The sequence below is a fragment of the Thalassophryne amazonica genome, chromosome 1, assembly GCF_902500255.1.
Source record: "Thalassophryne amazonica chromosome 1, fThaAma1.1, whole genome shotgun sequence".
In the NCBI taxonomy this organism is placed as follows: Eukaryota; Metazoa; Chordata; class Actinopteri; order Batrachoidiformes; family Batrachoididae; genus Thalassophryne; species Thalassophryne amazonica.
In genome coordinates, this window is record NC_047103.1 from 148,851,035 (window position 1) to 148,871,709 (window position 20,675).

The following is a 20,675-nucleotide window of genomic DNA, read 5'->3' on the forward strand; positions in this document are numbered from 1 at the left end:
GGATGTGGGAGGAAGCGGAGCACCCAGAGGGAACCCACAGAATCATGGGGAGAACATGCAAACTCAACTAAGATTCTAATTTTCTACCTTTTCTAACAAAATACAGTCTAACAGCTGCATCACATTTGTAATAGCTTCTTACATCAGTGACTAGGTAAATGTAGTCATCCACCACTGGAACTGAACCTCTGCTGCATCTTCAGGAAAAATAGCTCATTATTTAGTGATTTATTTTCCCCATATTATTCATAGGCGCGCGTGTGCGCACACACACACACGGGTGGCTATAAATACCGACATTCACAGTATCTGTGTACAGGTATCGCCTGCCATCCTATAATTGGGTAAAGAGGTGGACTGTAGGAAAGACTGGCGTGACGTGGGTGGAACTAATGAAACCCAAACCCTCCCCTTAGCTTGTAGTTACCAAGCAAGCTAAAGTCAGTAGACTAACTTTGGTTCTGATGTTTAAGACACATTTTTGCAGACTGAGCAATGGTTCTTGCAACTTATGGCTTGGGTTGGACTATTAAAGGATGACCTGTATATATTGCCTCAATAACCCTGGCATCAGTGGAGCTAATGTCACCAAACTATCGATATCCTTGCTGATTAGTGCTAACAGTGCTCACATATAAATTCAATAATACTAATCACAAAATTTCAAGATCGTCTGTTACGAGGGGCAATTGAGACGTTTTGAGTCTGACCCGGAAAAACACTTGTGTGGTTCTCTGTTACATTCTGAGAAACCAAAATTTGTCAACCTTGCACCCAGGGTCTCAAAACTTTACACATTCTGAAAATGCGGCTTTCTGAGAATGCAAAATATGGAGAAACGCACCCTACCTTTTCTGGGTCAGGCTCAAAACTTCTCAGTCACTCCTCACAATACAATTAACCACACAGCGGGCTGTGGCAGTTTGCACCCACTAGCTGTCAGTCAAAGCAACCACGCAACTAATTATTCATAAATTTTTTACTTTAACTAAGTTATATAAAAATTTATGCCGATCCAGTTGTCATGAATGGGTAAAGTAGTTGTGATACCACAGTTATGGCTTTTTTTTTTTTTAATAGAATATATATTTTTATCAGAGATGTAATTGTAGCGGCTTGCTCTGTGTTGTGATTTTTATACTTCCCACTCACTCACACCTTGGAACGCAAACTCGCGATCTCCGGTATGGGAGGCGGACGCTCTGTCCACTAAAATGCAGGCTCTGGTCTGAGTGTCCAGAGTATCCTTTGGCTGTTGGGGTGGCAGAGGCCTATTGACTACCATAGGCACAGCGACTCCTGCTGGCCTCCGTCACATAAACATGGCTGTTTTTGCTAAAGTTAAATCAACACAGGGTGTTCTGGAAAGTTAGTCACTTTTGTCCTCAAGCAGCCATTCAAAGACCTGCAAGTTTTGGGACTTCTGCTTCACTTTTCGTACTTGAAGTTGCCGCTTAGTCTTATTATGCATGCAGCTCTGAGATTTTATGCTATTTGGAAGGCTAATTTGGTAATCTGGATGAGTATAATTAATGTCAGATTTTTAATCTGCTACACATAGTTCGTCAATTAGTAAGACTGTGTCATATTAATATAACAGGCTTTGATGTATCAATATTCAGCCGGGCCTAGCTAGCTTAGGGGCCAGTCATAAGTTCAAGGAGCCTCTAAGCATCTTAAAAGTATTTATAATAATAATAATAATAATAATGTTTGAAATTTGATTTGGGGTCTCACAAAAAAAAAACACACACACACAAAAAACACACACGCACACACACACACACACACACACACACACACACACACACACACACACACAAAAAAAACACAAAATTCAAGTTGCTGACGGGCCTTTTGTTCATCATCACCAAGCTGTCACAGCCTGAATCAATGCAGCGGCTAGGCAGCCTGATAGACAGTGTAATGGCCCTAATCATAATGTCAGCTTCACAATGATGTTGTAACGGGTCGATGTGCTGAAATGTACTGGTAAGAACACATTTGCTTCTCTGTACTAATCTATTAACAATAAAACATTCATCATTTCTTTGCACAGATGATTAATGGAGGATTTTGAATTCTTTGATACTGCTATAAATCCATTTTCTAGAGCTTTGCTTTGACTCTTCATCTGGGATAACTTTGAAGACAGGTGGTCGATCAGATTGTTACAGCACAAAAGAGCAACCGATTACAGCCAGATGCTGGAGTGGAGGAGTGAAGCAGAGAAAATGAACAATGCATCCTGTAGGAAAATTTAAATGTTGCTTTTGCATCTAAGACCGGAATCGGTTATGACGTGCTCCAAAAACGTGCCGCCCTCCATGGGGAGGAGGGCTTATACTCTGCAAATTCTGCAGCTATTCACCTCCACGTGGTAAATGACTGCTGTCTAAAGTTGGGGTTATGTACTTTTGTGGGTTCTTTATTGGATTCCAGGAATTCTCCAGCAAGAACAGGTCTAGTCTCTCTCTCAATTTCTGCATCTAATGCAAGGTACAAAAAGAATGGTACACTTCAGTAGTTATGGTTGTTTTATTCATAGTTTTCATTCTGTAAAGTTGTGCAATTTTCTAATAAACCAGAAGGGTAATCTGAGTGCATACTTAAAATGGTTCCCTGGCTTTGCCCCATTTGGCAATATCTTCTGTAAAATGTAATGATTGATTCGAGTACTCCAGATATAACAATTGACCTATACCACTCAGACATTTTTAAATTAATGGTTACAGCTACATATTTACACTATCCCCTGAATTAATCTAAATGTGCTTTGAACTACAGTGTTCCCTCGTTTATCGCGGGAGTTACGTTCTAAAAATAGCCCGCGATAGTTGAATTCCGCGAAGTAGTCAGTGTTATTTTTTACAATTATTATAGATGTTTTAAGGCTGTAAAACCCCTCACTACACACATTTTCTCACTTTTCTCTCTTGTGTAAACACTCTCAAAGCTCAAACCTTAGTAGAAAAATAAGTCCAGTGTTATAGAATGAAACCAAAGTCAAAGTCAAACTGTGGCCACCGAGACCATGCAGTGCGGCTGAATTCTATCCTTGCAGGCTGCTGGAGTGCTCTGCATCAAAACAGCGAGTGTATCTGGACCTGTTGCCAGATTTTGGCTGCAACTAAGCACAGCAGACAGTAAAAAAAAAAAAAAAAAAAAAAAAAAAGCAGCATGCAAAATTGCACTAAAAAAAATCCTCGAAACAGCGAGACCGCGAAAGGTGAACCGCGATATAGCGAGGGACCACTGTCGTCGAAAGGGTGTGGTTTTGTTTGTTTATGAACCTGTTATGCTTGTTTCACTCCTACTTCCACATCTTCAAATTCTTGCTAAAGTTCAAAGATCAGCACAAGACTTTTGCAAGACTGGTAACTTTGGCTTTTGCAAGGTAAAAACAAAAAATCCTTGATGCTGGTAGGCAGCATAACTGATAAATATCGTATTATATTTATCCATTATACAGCATCATCAGATGCACAAATGCTGCTGTCTAAATACTAATAATGAAAATATTTGGACAAGTGGTCTTGTCCTACATCAGGTCTTGACTTATAAATTTCTGATCCTAATAAATGTAGTTATGTCGTATTGCTACATTTATCAGGATCAGAAAGTTATCCTAACAATAGCTGGCTTCTTCTGGGCTTTTGTTGTGCTCTGCTTTCTGTGACCGTATGTGGTGCTGTGCCCCCAGTGGTTAACAAAAGCAAACAAAAATGAACACTGATAGAGCCAAAGTGCTCCAGCACAGTAGCAGAACTGTGAAGGTAGTCTCTGATTTTTCATGAAATATGTATTTGACTGTGAGCAATGCCACTTATGCCTTATTCTGATTTATCATAGAAAGTGAACATCTACATTAAACAAAGGATTGTGTCACATTACATAGTTTCAAGTAGTATAGTAGTCCATGTATCTAGATATGTATTGTTTAATTGGAGAGAGTAGTACACAACTATCAAGGACAGACTTTTTTGGAATTACATCAGCATTTTCAACAGAACATAATTGTAGACAGTCTATTCAATAAGATATCGTGCCCCTGTTCTTTGGAATGATCTCCCTGCATCAATAAAACAGATTCTGTGGAGACTTTCAAGTCCAGACTTAAGACGCACTTACAAGGTCTATTAGATAAGAAACCGACACTTTTATTTTTTTTTTTAACTATATGGATTTGAATGACGTGCGATTACACCAATCATGCTTGAACCCTCGTGCGCATGCATGAGTTTTTTCACGCGTCGGTGATGTCATTTCCCTGTGGGCAGGCCTTGAGTGAGATGTGGTTCAGCCCTCTCGGCTGAATTCCTTTGTTTCACACGCTGCTGGAGATGGCGCGCGTTGCTTTATCAAAATTTTTTCTGCACCTGTGAGGAATATCCGAGTGGACACTATTCGAGAAATTTAGCTGGTTTTCGGTGAAAAGTTTAATGGCTGATGAGAGATTATGGGGTGTTTCTGTCGCTGTAAGGACTTCCCACGGAGCGGGACGTCGCGCAGCGCTTCCAGGCGCCGTCGTCGGCCTGTTTCGACCTGAAAACATCCTAATTTAAGGCTTAATTCACCCAGGACGTCGTGAGAGAACAGAGAAGATTCAGAAGAGGCTGGCATGAGGACTTTATGCGGACATTCCACTGTTTAAGGACATTTTTTAATGAAAGACGTGCGCGCAAATTCGCCGAGTCGTTTCTGTGACGACTCGGCAAATCTGTGTGCGCCACGACAGGAAAAACACCTCCGTGTTGAAAACCATTTGTAAAATTCAGGCGGCTTTTGATGACTTTCAACAAGTGAGTAACTGAGAAATTTTTTAACAGTTTGGGCATATACCAACTTGCCCTTTAAGGTTTCCAACGGAGGTGTTTTTCCTGTCGCGACCCCCCCCCCCCCCCCCGCAGTCGGGTCCGGCCCGACATGCGACTCTGCCCGCACGTTCTTTCATTACAGAATGTCCGTTAACAATGGAATGTCCGAATAAACTCCTCATGCCAACTTCTTCTGAAAGTTCTCTGTTCTCTGACGACTTACTGGGTCAACAGAGCCTGAAATGTGGAAGTTTTCAACTTGAAACGGCGAGACGCTGCCGCTTCGAAGCGCAGATCGCCGTCAGGCGCCGTGGGCCGTCCTTAAAGCGACACTACCAGACCAAAATCTCTCATCAGCCATTAAAATTTTTACCAAAAACCAGCTGAATTTATCGAATGGTGTCCACTCAGTTGTGCCTTACAGTTTTTGAAAAAATTTTGATCAAACAAAGCAGCAGTCTCTGAGCCATTCCTAAACAATGAAAAAAACGACGAGAGGGTGGGCGACTCCTCACTCAAAGACTGCCCACAGGCGAATGACGGAACCGACAGGCGTGAAAAAACTCTCGCATGCCCACGAGGGTTCAAGCATGTCTGATGTAATCACACGTGATTCAAATCCATATGGTTTTTGAAAAAAATAAGGTTGGATACTTTTCTAACAGACCTCGTATTTTCCCTTTCGTATGGCTAGCATACTGGCATAATATAGTTCTGCGCTTTTTACTCTTAATTCATTTTATTAGTAAACAGAGCGGGCTGCAGCCTCAACTTTACCTAAATTCTGGGTCTTGTAGTGAAGCTTATGGCTAGTGGTTGGCGATTACCTTAGTATCCTGTTTTCCTTGTTTAATGCTGGCAAATTATACTGTATTTCTTGTCTTTCTGATGCCTGATTCTTTTTTTTTTCTCTCTCTCTGTTTAAGGTGCAGCTCCAACCAGAGATGGGTGTGGTATTTGTGTTGAAAACCCTCCTGTCCTGTACACCATCGGCATTTCTTGTGTATTCGTTTTGTGAATTATTCTGTAATTTGTGTCTGTAGCATGGCCCAAGCAGAGGGTCACCCCTTTGAGTCTGATCTGCTTGAAGTTTCTTTCTCAAGAGGGAGTTTTTCCTTACCACTGCTGCTCTGGGGGTTAGTAATGTTAGACCTTACTTGTGTGAAGCGCCTTGAGGCAACTCTGTTGTGATTTGGTACTAAATAAATGAAATGAAATGATAAAAATTGTCCAGAAGTAGCTGCCAGGATATGGTTTATGAGCGGTATTGCATTACGTTGTCCTCTCCATCTTTAGTACAATAAAATACAGTTTCCTTCTCAATCCTTAAACTGTTTTCATGCTTGTCTCTTGTACTTCATTCATATGAAGTGAGAGCATTATTTTAAAGCAATCTGGAAGAATTTCCTTATTCTGTAGTGCAGAGTTCACCTGTGATCACCAGGCCTGCTGGTCTCTAACTCATGAGTCTGAGACCCACACTGGGATGAACACTTGTGTTTTTCTTACTAAATGTATATTTTCAGTTTCTCATTTGTAACTGTTTTGTCACCAGCATTTAAACAAAGCTTGGAGATACTTAACTCTCCACTTGCAGCAAATCGGGGCTGATTTTAAAGTCCATTAATGAGGAAACTACATTTCAAACAAGTAAAATATCTCATATGAAGCTCATTGCGGTATGTGACCAGGGTCAATTTGCTCATTTTATTCTGGTTTTGTGCATAAACAAGATGTCATGGGTCCCGTGGAAGCCGGAGCTTCTGTAGAATCTTCTCAGTGTTGGTGGTAGTGAGAAACAGGCTGAATTCATTTTTTTTTTTTTTAATGGTTGTTGTCAATTTAGTTGTGGGCTTATGATGAGGCTTCTGAAATTCTTGGGGTGGGGGCACTACAGCCCCACCGTAAAGCCACCCTTGGTGCCTGATAAACAATAAGGAGAAAAGAAAAACAAGTGCACAAGAAGATGAAAAAGGAGGATAGCACAAGCCAGCTATAACACAAACCAGATGTGCCCAATCCAATTTTGGAGTTGTAAGATGTCACATTACCTCATGGATTTGGACAAACATGAAGAGCGGGTTGAAAAATAGCCCTGTGTGTAATTTCAATTTTTGTTCAACACTATTTAAAGGCTATCAGATGGCCAGGAGGATGTACTTTGTAACTGACTAATGGTGATCTCAGTGCTTTTTGTAAAGTCACTTGGACATCTTATGCAAGTTTGAATGATCTCACTTATTTTCTGCTTCTGGTTTAGTCATGTCTCTCTGCTCTTGGCATTATTTCTCTTCACCACATAATTTTTACTTTTTCATTTGTTGTTCTTTTATTCCCTGTTGGAAATAAAAAATGTGATGGTGGTATTCAATTTATTGGCAATGCTTTGAGCACTATTTGTGCTAGTTGTAGGCTTATTTTAACCATTTTTTGGTCTGCCTTATATTCTGTGTTTGATGTTGCATTTACCCTGTCCACATTTGCCTCAAAATATACAGAGCTGTTGGCATGTTACCTTTTTTGGGTGTGGTGGAGGTAACGTACAGAAACTGGTCATGTGGGAAATGGCACCACTTCTAGTGCAGCAGATAAGTGAATATTTACTGAGGGATCCTTCAAATGGTGATGCAAGCACCAAATTTGGCACACATATTCCTTAGACATTATTCTTTTAAAAATGTCGGGTACCCACATGAACTTTCAATAGGCGGCCAAGAAGGGGTCAATTGAAGTATTACACAGGGGTCAAAATTTAAAAATGCTTCAATCATATTGAAAGGTATTGCATATTATTTGTCTGATCATAAAGATTCCAAAAAGGTATAGTTTGGACTATCTGTGAATGAATGTTCCGAGTTATGGGGTAAAAACAGCAAGAACAGTGACAAAGGTCAGTTTCAATTTGTACAGGGGTCAAAAGTTAAAGTTGCTCCAATTTTGGTAAAAAGTGATGCAAATAATTAGTTGGGTGAATATGGTTTTAAAAAGGAATAGTTTGCATCATGTATCATGCTTAGTTATCATGTTACAGGGTAGCATATGTCACGTCATAGAATCTAATGGATGCTGATATTGTTTAACCTTTACTTTGCAAACCAAGCACGCAACACAGTCAAAACTATTCCATTTATTAATCCTATTAGCTCAACCAGTAATTTGCACCACTTTTTACCAAAATTGGAGCAACTTTAACTTTTGACCCCTGTACAAACTGAAATTGACCTTTCTCAGTCTTCTTGCTGTTTTTACCCCATAACTCCAGACCATTCATTCACAGATAGTCCAAACTATACCTCTTTGGAATCTTTATGATCAGACAAATAATATGGAATACCTTTCAATATGATTGGAGCATTTTTAAATTTTGACCCCTGTGTAATACTTCAATTAACCCCTTCTTGGCCATCTATTGAAAGTTCACATGGGTACCCGGCATTTTTAAAAGAGTAATGTCTAAGGCGTATGTGTGCCAAATTTAGTGCTTGCATCACCATTTGAAGCATTTTTTTTTTTCTCAGTTATCCGCTGCACTATTCTGCCTTTTGATTGTAAGGGCGGCTATATTTAGCTGCTCCTTGGCAGAGGCTCTTTCTGCTTGATTAAAGCAAGCGCAGAATTTGCCCGGTGGCTTTGACAGAATGAGTGACAGGCCGGTTTGTTGGTTGGTTGGCTGGCAGACTTATTAGCGCGCTGTCAGGGTGAACGGGTTTCTCAAGGTTGAGATAACAGCATCTCCCTCTCTGCTATTGGCTGTTGTGTTCAGTACAAGACAGCTACTGTACTAACTCAGAAGTCGAGCCTCTTTTATGCTATGCATTCTACAGAGAGAATTTGTGCAGTGTCATTTGCAGAATGTATAGAAGGCACATAGATCATGGGAAAGAAAGAATGAAGAAACAAATCAGATGGAACGTGAAGCATCTGTATTTCAAAGAAGTGTTTGTTTAAAGCCCCTTTTACACCGGGCTTGCATACAGTTGTGTTGTGATGCGTGTGGAGTACACTGGAAAATTTTGCAGATTTGGTGTAGTCCCTGTGTAGGCTGGTGCGTGATGGCGTATGGTTGCGTTTCTATTCTTGCTTATAGTTGCATATGGTTGCTTTCTGTGCTTTTACTACCACATATTTAGCCCTGCATATTTAGCCCTGCCTCTCACAGTCCACTCCTGCCTGTTTTTTTTTTTTTTTTTATGCGCTCCATTCTCAAAATGATAAAAAGCAAATGTATAATTTTCCAGAGGTACAGCGGGACACACTGCTTCCTTGTCAGGGATGGGAACATCAGATTGCTAAGTTCAGAGTCCTTGTGTCCTTGTCATTGGACATTCATAAAGAATGAGGTGGAGATGTCCCTTTCTGTTGTTGAAAATAGTCAAGGGGAGCTGCTGGGTACGAGTTATGTGCCTTTGAAGGACCCGACTTCTACAGCATGCACTTGAATGTCTCGCAGTACAGCCACAGATCACTGGAGAGGAAAAATAGGATGTCTTCTGTGTGCTTGCAACGTGTAATTTGTTCCCATAGTTTGATTAATTTGTACTCGCAAGTAAAATAATTGGAGAATTTTGGCAGTGCATACAGCCAAGACATTCATTTCTGTGTGCTGGAGCCTACTGAAAGGAGGAGTACTCCCTGGACATGCTGCAGTCTGTCGCAGAGCCAACACATAGACAAACCCGTTAACATTGTCACAGACGATCTGTTGCCTGTCAACTTATTAATTAATAGTCAGTTTCTTTATGAAGTACTGTCCTTAAAGTTTGTGGACATCACAGAAATGCAGGTTGCACGGTACAGGCATAAAAACATACTGCATTAAGGCACCAATATTGCACAAACTGTCATGCTTTCTTCTAGTCTGATGTATTTTAGATTGAATCGTCTGATCACATTAAATTCAGATTCATACCCAGGGTTCTCCCCAGAAATTTTTAGTATAGCGATGCTGTTGGCAACTATCACCGGAAGCGGCGCACAATGCTTCCCCACTCGTGGTCCCATCCAACCTTGTCCTGAAGTCCCAAGACAAAAATGAAAAAAATTTCATACTGTTTCTGGTCTGACTGTGCTGACTTGTTGCTTAGTGAAATTAATCTAAAATGTTTAATTGACACACTGTATACATGTTACAAATGTGCAATAAACTTATTTGTAAGAAAAAAGAATGTACAGAAAAACAATTTAAAATGTGGGAGATTCCACACTTGTTTTGTTTTTTACATATTTCCCCTGCATAATTTTCAATTTGAAAAGTTTGAATTCCCAAATCACAGTGTCACCAGGCTGTGGGCATTCACTTAAAAGTGTGAAATCCTCACCTTGTCCTTGTGATTTTAGATTTTGACAGCCATATTGTCAAAAAAAAAAAAAATAGAAAAACAAAAGGTAAGCTTTCCTCTCTGATTCAGCAGGTGCATTTCTGGAAAACGTCTTACTCTGCATTTCTTGGCGTGTGATGTACATTTTAAGAAAAGTAGAAACACCCCGATGGCTGACAGTGAAACGAATGCTGCTTCATCCGATAACGAAGCTTCTGAGCTGTCATTTGAAAGTGAAAATTCGGATTTATCAGAGAATACACAGAGACAGGAGGCGACGCAGTTCACCCTGAAACTCTTAATTTTTTCAGTCCGATGGATTTTGGATCCTAGCTGCTGTTTGCGTTGCAGGATGCTATTTTAGTCTCGCTGTGCACATGCATGCGGTCGTCTCCACATCGTCTTTTTTTTTTTTTTAACGGGTTGCCTGGATGCTAATTTATTTTTCCTCAACCTTTCAGGCAGCATGGTAGAATCTTGTCCAATCAGAGATCGGTGCACGAACATGACGTCTTGCATATATTAAAATATTGTCACACGAACATGACGTCATTCTTTTCACTCATTGCCACCTTTGTCAAAACATGAAAAATAGCACTACTGTGGCCAGAGATCAATGTTGAATGACGTCACCAAGTTTAAGCATTACGCACGTGGTTGACTTACAAATATTAACACATGCATTTTACATTTTTGACTTGGTTCTTTTGGGGGTTGCATAGCCCCAATTTACTTGTTTGAATTTGAGATCTATTAACATGGATCAAAATGATATTCATAAAATCCAATCAAGTGAGTTTTTTTTTTTTCTATTTCAACAGAGTTCCCTCAACTGAAGGTTTTTTAAAATTTCAAATTGATTTTTTTCTCCACCCAAAATCAACACATCTTAAACACCCCTCCTCAAGGGTTTTACTGATTATGTGGAAATTGTTCAACCACTGTTACGGTCAAAATGGATCTATTATGTTCTTCAAACAAATATAAGTATTAGTAACAATTTGGATGTTATGGGTTACGCCAAGCACCCACTGGTGGCCATTTTTGGCCGATGAAAACATCGCTGTGCTCAATACAAATACATGTAATTTGGTCACTTTTCAAAGGGGTCAGACTCATCAATAAAGTCAATTTAATGTACAGTGGTTCATTTCATGTCAGCTTGGTGTATAAATCTTGTCGTTCCAGGCAGTGAGAGCTGTTAGCTGGCTGTTAGAAGCAAGCTAGAGGCAAAACAAAACCAGCTGATTTCAATATACAATCAATGCAGCCCGAGCTTGTTTTCATGGGGCTATGCCACCTTGAAAAGGAACAAAGTCCAAAATGTTAATATAGTAGTGCTATTTTTCATGTTTTGACAAAGGTGGCAGTGAGCGAGAATGGCGTTTGTGCGCTGATATTTTAATATATGCAACAGTCATGTTCGTGCACCTGTCTCTGATTGGACAAGAGTCTACCACACTGGCTGAAAGTTTTAGGAAAAATAAATTCGCTGCCTGGACATGCAGATGGATTTCTTACAATGAGAATAAGTCAGAATACATTATTTTCAGGAGATAATGGATTTTGATCTAACATGCCAGAATCATGAGAGAACTTTGTGAGGAGCTGCGCGACACCGACTGCCGATTGCACGCGATCCGTGCATGAGGACTCCTTTGGTGGAGGGGACTTCCGAAATCACAATTGGATGAGTGGCCTGTTCAGGGTGTTTTGTATTTTGTTCTTCTCAGTAGAGCTGGTAGGCTTTATTTTTACTTTACTTTGAGTCTGTCTTGACGTGAGACTTTTCTGTAATAGAGCAGTGCGCACTGTCACGCACCGTTGACGTGGACCTCAGCTGTTTCAGGTTGTCTGTCAGACAGCCTCATCTGTCTGATCACAAAGATGTATTTCTTAGATTTTTCAGTTATATCGATGATTAGGCCGCAGGGTGTGTGCACAAAGCTGAGCATCTGGTAAACTGTTAACAGGCTGTGTTCATGATTAACGTGTACGCGCACTAAGTTTACTCACAGTGGAAAGCGGCTGCTTTTACTGTAACAAAATGAACAATTATCACTTAAAACAAGTAGTCATCACACATCAGTTACACTTATGTAAACTAATCTTTAACAGCATTCCATTCAAGCGAGCACTGGGACATTTTCCTCAAAGAAATGCTGTTGGAAACATTTGGAAATGTTATGATTTCAGTACATTGTGTCCTTCATAGAAGAATGGAAATAATGTGCGCTGCTATCCAGCGCCAAAATCTCAAAGGATGAAAGTCTGTCTCTGTACCTGAAGAATTTTTATTTCCATTCTGCCGCTTTCTTCATCCTTGTCACAGGGGCTGCAGCCTCAGCCTCTGATCTGATCGATTCCGTGGCTGACAGCATCGATATTGTCGGCTGTCCACCACCCTCGGCCTCCGTGACAGTCAGCGTCGGCATGCTTCCTGCAAGGATGGCCGACAATCACAGCGCCCTGCACGGGCTGTGGTCACCGCCAAGATGAAACAAAAAATGCAGATTGTCCTCTGGTCATCGGGCTTCATGTAACACTTGCGTTTTGTCACGGTTTGTGTCATTTGGATGTAAACAGGATAAAATAAAGAGCTGAAGTTGTTTACGTGAAATTTTCTCACAAAAATGGGTTTACACGCATTCAGATTCCCACCAAGTCTCGCACTAAAACGTCACAAGATGACACCACAGTATAGCGGTGCTAGAGTACAGTATAACAGCGCGGGGCCGTTATTCCATTGTCTGGGGCGAACCCTGCATATCTATTATCTTTTCGTTAGTCTTGCATTGCTTAAGACCTGCTACGTGATTTTGCAGATGTATGAAAAATGTGGAAAGAAATGCAGAAATCCTGCAACAAGAAAAGGCAGGAAAAGTCAAATCTCTGCCCTTGCTATGTACGTAGAATGTTTTCTGTAAATGTAAACTGCCCTCTTAAGAGGTTTGTCATGGCAACAGTAACACACAGTTGACAAATTAGAGTTGCATAACGCAGCGACAATAGTACAGACAATATTGATCTTACAAAGACACAATGCCACCGCTCTCCTTCCTTACATGGTGACTGAACCACTGGAAGGAAATTTGGCTTGATGGCTTTCCAACTAACTTGTATTCACTTGTAGTACTTTATTTCATGAGATCATCTCCTGTGCTGCTATATTTTGTTCTTCAAATGCTTGCTGCCTGTGATTGCAAACATGCAACTGGGTGCCTTGTTAGATTGTTCTACAGGGTGGCTGTGTGGTTACAGTATTTCAGTGTTTCACATTTATGTTGCAAAGTGAGGCGGAGATGGACTGGTTGTCGACCTCTGCCCCTAGCATCCAGGACGGACAGTGCTTCTGTGGTGTGGTGGATGCAGCACCAGCGCATGCTTACTAACCTGAGCTCAACTGTTGCACAGTTCATATACCGCAGATTTTTAAGTGGTTTTTGCCTTTGTTTGCTGTTTCAAATGCTTTAGCCTTTTCTTGATTATTTCAATTGTATTTAAGTTTTTTCCCCCGACCTCATTAAAATGTTTTTTTTTTTTTTTTTGTCAACTGATCAACTGTCATTGATCAATGACAGTTCAGATTTCATGCCAGAAAGATCCCTGCTTATGGGAGAAAAGATCAAAGTATTTTATATCCCTTCGTTTACTTGATTAGTTGCTAATGTTGGATCAGTGTTCAATTTGCTGACAGTATTAATTCAGTCTTGCACATACACACAATGTAACAAGAGAGAAGGGGAGAGATATTTCACCCCGGTTGAGATTAAACTCGGACACACTGAAGCTCAAGTTTGTCCCCCTGTTTCTGTGTGTGGTTGCTCGATGTGTGGCCTGCTGGCAAACTGTGGCCTGTCTTGGTTTAGTCATGGCCCTCCATCTATGTTAATTTGTTGTTCTTCACTGAAACAATTTTGGGCACCTCTATTAAGAAGGCATGCATTAAATCCCACCAATGAGTAGCCATTTTACCCAAGGCCATCAAATATGGCCAATGGCTATTGCGCCAACTTTGCTTCAGTCCGTCTGTCCGTGCTCAGCAAAAGTCCAGCCCTATTGCTACCTTCAAATTCACAGGGAATATTTTTGAGACACAGACCTTGGACAAGTTCAAAGATGACTAACCTTGACCTATTTTAAGTGGTATTTTAAGAGGTTAAAAAGTCGCATTCTGTTCCTATTTTTATGGTATGATTTCATAGACTTTAACTTGGTGATGTCACTTCTTGGTGTCGCTAGCTGCTAACTTTGCTTTGTTTTTGCCTAATATAACACCTTTCTCATATGTTATGTAAAAGCTAGTGAGAAATAAACACTTAAACTGAAAATTCTGTTTTTGGAACATAACACCTCTGGAGTGATTTACAAGACATTTCACGGACGTTAGTGTGCACGCTAGCTTCCATGAACTCAAAGCTAATTTCCACTATTGTCAAAAGCTGCAGGTAACATTAAAACATAAATATTTTTGATTGATTGATTGATAAAGGGACTTTACTGAACATGTACAAATTGTACATTTAGGATCTTAACAACTGTAAACTATAAAGAAGACGCTGCTCATACAGCCAAGGGTATTTTAGCATACAGTTATTTTTACACTATGTGGTGTGTGACTGAAATTTACTAGGAAAGGTTTCAGCATTGCTGATTTGTTCTTGTAATATTGAATTGCTCACATAATCAGCTCTCAGATTTATGCTGTAGCCAAAAAGATTAGTGTTTTTTATTTATTTTTTTTGCCTGCTCCTATTGATTCTCAAAGAAATACACTAAAGTCTTTACCTCCCTCTGCAAGAACCAATGAAGGATGTCATTCTGTGACATCTGTCACTTTATATGATGAGTATTAATGGTTTTGCTAAAGTAGATGAACCTCTTAATCATAACCACTTATGCAGGCAGTGGCGTCTTGATGCTTCTGAACTTTGTGTTGTGTGACCAATGGAATGGGGAAGTAGCAGTTGACTTTATGACCATTTCCTCACTGTACATATTCTGTGCTGCATTTAATTGATTTTGGATGACTGTAAATGCTGAAGAGCATTACACCACACTGTCCCCTTACTACTTTAGAAAGCTTTTAGATGCTGTCAGAAAGTGCTTCTTGAATTGAGTTTGCATCATTGTGCAGTTGACTGCGTCAGCTCTCAGCTCTTTGTGGTTTTGTTATTATGGGTTGCAGGTTGCCGTGTCAAAGGTGATTGTGTTGGTTGACAGTCAACTCTGACCACAGACTAATGAGCAGTCTCCAGCTGCCATTTCTAAGAATGACAAAGGATAGTCGGCCCCACACACTGGAGTAGCATGCCTTTTCTAATCCTCAGGCCTCTTCGTAAGACATCTGAAATGTTGCTTCATCTCTCTTCTGTTGAGATGGGAACTAAGATTCCAGCAAAAGTCAACCATGCAAATGATCTGTATCTTCTCCTTTCTTCACTACTCAGACGGGCACCTGATATTTGGACTGGGATCAAGCCTAGGTTGTTCATTAATCTGTTTGCTTTGGTACATAAATAATAATAATAATAAATAAACATGTGCCTGCAGTTACTCTTGAAACTCAAAGTAAAATATGTAATTCCACTCGTGTGCATTCTTATTTTTGAGTTATCATATCTTAGATGCTAAAATGGCAGATAGTAGCAGCTGGTCTTGTAGTTTACTGTAGACGTAACAGGAAAGGTTTATTTGGTTGAAACTTTAATGCTAGTGCAAGAATTTTGGGACCTTACACTGGGTGGTATCTATTCAAATGATGATTAAAGTAAATGTTTAGAAAGCTGCCCTTCTTATCACTGGTCACCTGCGCTTCATCTGTTATTCCAAGGTTTTAGAAAGGCCTTGGCATGTATCCTGTAAACTGCATTGTGTGAATAGCTGGATGAATGTTATCATCTTGTATGTCCCTAAATTAAAAGGGAGCATGACTACAATAAAAAGATTTGGTGAACTTGGACACACCAGATCAGTAGAAAAAGGAACTTTGTTTTCCATTTGTAATATATATCAACCTGTCTGCCATCTGCTGAACATGTCAAAAACAATTGCCTCAGTTGTGTTGCAGAAATTGGGAGCAGGTGTACTTGAAGTTGCATGTATCCTGTTATTTTTCTTTCGTTTCAAAAGCCTGGTTCTGTTGTAGCTTGTTGCCTAATGTGTAGCAAGTTATGCAGTATCTGATTTGAAATACAGTGAACTCATTTTTGTAACAGTAGTTAGAACCGTCACTGCAGAAATCTTTGCCACAGTTTTTTTGCTTTATTTTGTAGTTATTCATTTTGACTAAAGCCACATTTTCAGCTTTGTGGTTGACTGTTGAATTTCACTGAAGGCATTCACTGAGTAGTTTAAGACAGAGTTGGTAAACAAAGGAAATAATGACATGCTGGCTGGAGAAATGTGCATCCCAGCTGTAGTGGCTGAAGCTCAGAAAATTACATCTGCTGCAAATGACTCCCCACACTCACAGGGCAGTTTATTGTTTTTGTTTTTAGTGTCCTGCTCATCTTTAGGTATGTCAAATTTCAGCCACCTAAAGTCCTTCTTCCATTCAGGCCAACATTTTCAGTCTCTTTTTCACAGTGTACCTTTTGTGTTTCTGGTTCAAGCCCCATTCTTGAATACCTGTAGGAGTAGCTACATAGCAGTAGTTACTATCTAGCGATGAGTACACTACTTGTAATATTAATGTTGCTGTATTGCTTGCTGCTTTTGTAGCATTTTTAACTCATTCTGTTGTTTCATAAAGGGCTATGGAAAAAATGCAAACATGTTATTTGCTGAGGATCATGACTGATCACCAAAAATAGTCTCCGCCACTACTTTCATTGTAACATGCATTATGCAGCACATTGTGGTGGAGCGCACATTTCAGTTTTAATTATGACAAGGATCTGGTTAGACACATGGTGTCTAACCAGATCCTTACTCTGGATGGCATTACCCTGACCTCTAGTAATACTGTGAGAAATCTTGGAGTCATTTTTGATCAGGATATGTCATTCAAAGCGCATATTAAACAAATATGTAGGACTGCTTTTTTGCATTTACGCAATATCTCTAAAATTAGAAAGGTCTTGTCTCAGAGTGATGCTGAAAAACTAATTCATGCATTTATTTCCTCTAGGCTGGACTATTGTAATTCATTATTATCAGGTTGTCCTAAAAGTTCCCTGAAAAGCCTTCAGTTAATTCAAAATGCTGCAGCTAGAGTACTAACGGGGACTAGAAGGAGAGAGCATATCTCACCCATATTGGCCTCTCTTCATTGGCTTCCTGTTAATTCTAGAATACTTATAAGGTTTTGAATAATCAGGTCCCATCTTATCTTAGGGATCTCATAGTACCATATCACCCCAATAGAGCGCTTCGCTCTCAGACTGCAGGCTTACTTGTAGTTCCTAGGGTTTGTAAGAGTAGAATGGGAGGCAGAGCCTTCAGCTTTCAGGCTCCTCTCCTGTGGAACCAGCTCCCAATTCGGATCAGGGAGACAGACACCCTCTCCCCCTTAAGATTAGGCTTAAAACTTTCCTTTTTGCTAAAGCTTATAGTTAGGGCTGGATCAGGTGACCCTGAACCATCCCTTAGTTATGCTGCTATAGACTTAGACTGCTGGGGGGTTCCCATGATGCACTGTTTCTTTCTCTTTTTGCTCTGTATGCACCACTCTGCATTTAATCATTAGTGATTGATCTCTGCTCCCCTCCACAGCATGTCTTTTTCCTGGTTCTCTCCCTCAGCCCCAACCAGTCCCAGCAGAAGACTGCCCCTCCCTGAGCCTGGTTCTGCTGGAGGTTTCTTCCTGTTAAAAGGGAGTTTTTCCTTCCCACTGTCACCAAGTGCTTGCTCACAGGGGTCGTTTTGACCGTTGGGGTTTTTACGTAATTATTGTATGGCCTTGCCTTACAATATAAAGCGCCTTGGGGCAACTGTTTGTGATTTGGCGCTATATAAATAAAATTGATTGATTGATTGACAAGTACAAAGTGCATTAATGGAGCATAGCCACTGTGCACGGGCATTGTAATGAGGTGCACATAAAGATGCAAAGAAGCTGCAGATGGGGGGCGGTGGGGGGGCGCTAACCCAAACACAAGTCAGTCTGAATCCACAGGCAGTTTTAGCAGGTGGGCTGGTGGACAACAACCCCCTAGTTTGTGAACTCTGAATAAGCCACATAGGTACAGGTATGGCTGTGCTGTAAAGAATGTACTGGAAATAAATTAATTATGGATCATTACAAATACTTTGATTTGCACAGTGACAAAAGAAGAAATCCTGCATAGAAAAAAACCAGATGCCTCAAGATTCATCCTTTTGTAATTGAATTGCAGCCTTTGAAATCAACTCCTGAGGTGCCTAAAGATTTCCACCCCCATAGTTTATGCAGTATAAATAGCAATGTTTTAAATTTGCATTATGGTCAGTAAGCAACAGTGGCTTTAGTGGCCATCAGGTTCCAGCCATAAAGGGGGAAAATGTTTCAAAACACATTTCATCTGCTCATAGTAAAAATGGGGCATTTGTTAGAGTCCACACACAGGTACAGTTGTACACTCATGGAACACACAAACGTACGTACACACAAATTCTGTATTTGTGACTGTCTCTGGAGCCGGCCGGGGCCCGATCATACACACCATCTGCTCCACCAATTCCAATCCTCCACTGATAGTATTGACATTTCCAACTGAGCGCCTACTGAAGCTTTCTCAACACCCACATGCACGCAGACGCACTTCCATATACTGAAGATGAGCTTGTTTATGTCTTTAACATAAACCATATTTAAGCAAAGCAATAAAAGAAACATATTACGCATTTGTTTTCTTTTGTAGAAATGCTTATATAGCTTATTGAAATTGCAAGGATAATGCAGGATGTCAAACTGGAATCCTTTTCCCCCATTTTTTTCTTTTTGTAGGTAGGTACATATTCAAATCTCAGAACTGTTTACCTGAAATAAAAAGAATGTCTGAGTTACCACTTTTAGAAACATTAATTTCATTAGCATCAGCACTTTTGCGGCACATTCCACTGTGAAAGATTTTGCCATCAAAAGAGTGGCGGCGAAATTCATCGGCACGAAGCTGATGGCGCAGCAACAGCGCCTCCGTGTTGAAGTCTCACAGGACATGTCCTGACATGCTCACCTCGTCCACCATTCGGAAGATTCAGATGGCTTTCAGTGGCTTTTCAGTCGTGTGACTATCCGAGAAATTATGGACGAGCTGGACATGTTACAGCATGTCCTGTGAGGCTTCAACACGGAAGAGAGTGGCGGCGAAATTCATTGGTACGAAGCTGATGGTGCAGCAAAAGCGCCTCCGTGTTGAAGCCTCACAGGACATGTTGTAACATGTCCAGGTTTTAATATTTGTTCCATCAGTTTAATAACTGGTCTATGACTCTGAGCCAATGAGAGGTAGAATTGAGATGAGATCCAGGACACGCATCACTGACTATTCATCCACAAATCTATCTTGTTCTGATGAAAAGGGTGTGGAATTAGTGGTTGATCCTCAAAAAAAAAAAAAAAAAACAGCAGTTAATGATGAAATGAATTGTAGTGTTATTGGGTTGATGCCCTACCGAGTCAATTTTACTGCGGTAAAGAAAACAGTCAGGATTCTGATTGTCAATGACAATGTACAAGAAAACCATGAGCATTTCATTCTAAGTTTCTAAAGTGTGTGTGTGTGTGTGTGTGTGTGTGTGTGTGTGTGTGTGTGTGCGTGCATGCAATCAGACACAGCAAGTTGCGTCATTTCCAATGCGACCATCATACTTCCTGTTAAAACTACAGACAATAGAAGAATTTGAAATGTGACTCACAGGACCTCTTTATCTCATGTTTTTTGTTTCTCGCCATCCCCCCCCCCCCCCCCCCCCAGACTTACTAAATGGAGCTCAAGAGAAGTGCGAGTTGCCACCTTTGGATGGATTCCCTCACTGCGAGGGAAAGCTCAAGGTGAGCATATTGTGCAATAGGGCTGCATCATGATGGGGGGGCCTGATATTGCGGGGGGGTTTTCTGTGGTGTATATATTTGTGTATATACAGTGCATCTGGAGATTATTCCAGCACTCTACACACATACCCCATAGTGGCAATGTGAAAGGTTTATATATATCTATATGTATGTATATATATGTAGTATGTATGTATGTCTATATATGTATATATATGTATGTTTATGTATGTATGCTATATATGTATATATAGTATGTATGTATGTCTATATATTTATATTATGTTGTAGTATGTATTCTATATATGTATATTATGTATGTATGATATGTCTATATATGTATGTATATATGTATGTATGTATGTATGTCTATATGTATATATATGTATGTATGTATGTATGTATGTCTATATATGTATATATATGTATGTATATGTATGTATGTCTATATATGTATATATATGTATGTATGTATGTATGTATGTCTATATATGTATATATATGTATGTATGTATGTATGTATGTCTATATATGTATATATATGTATGTATGTATGTATGGATG

General features: G+C 40.1%; 1 protein-coding gene across 1 annotated transcript in view; it reads left to right on the forward strand.

Annotated features, from left to right (window-relative positions):
- Nucleotides 1–20,675, forward strand: part of mgat5 (alpha-1,6-mannosylglycoprotein 6-beta-N-acetylglucosaminyltransferase) — a 160,469-nt gene that overhangs the window by 40,070 nt on the left and 99,724 nt on the right. The window contains exon 3 of the mRNA XM_034175756.1: nt 20,035–20,111. Within this exon, the coding sequence (XP_034031647.1) occupies nt 20,035–20,111 (77 nt within the window). The remainder of the gene's footprint in view (nt 1–20,034; nt 20,112–20,675) is intronic.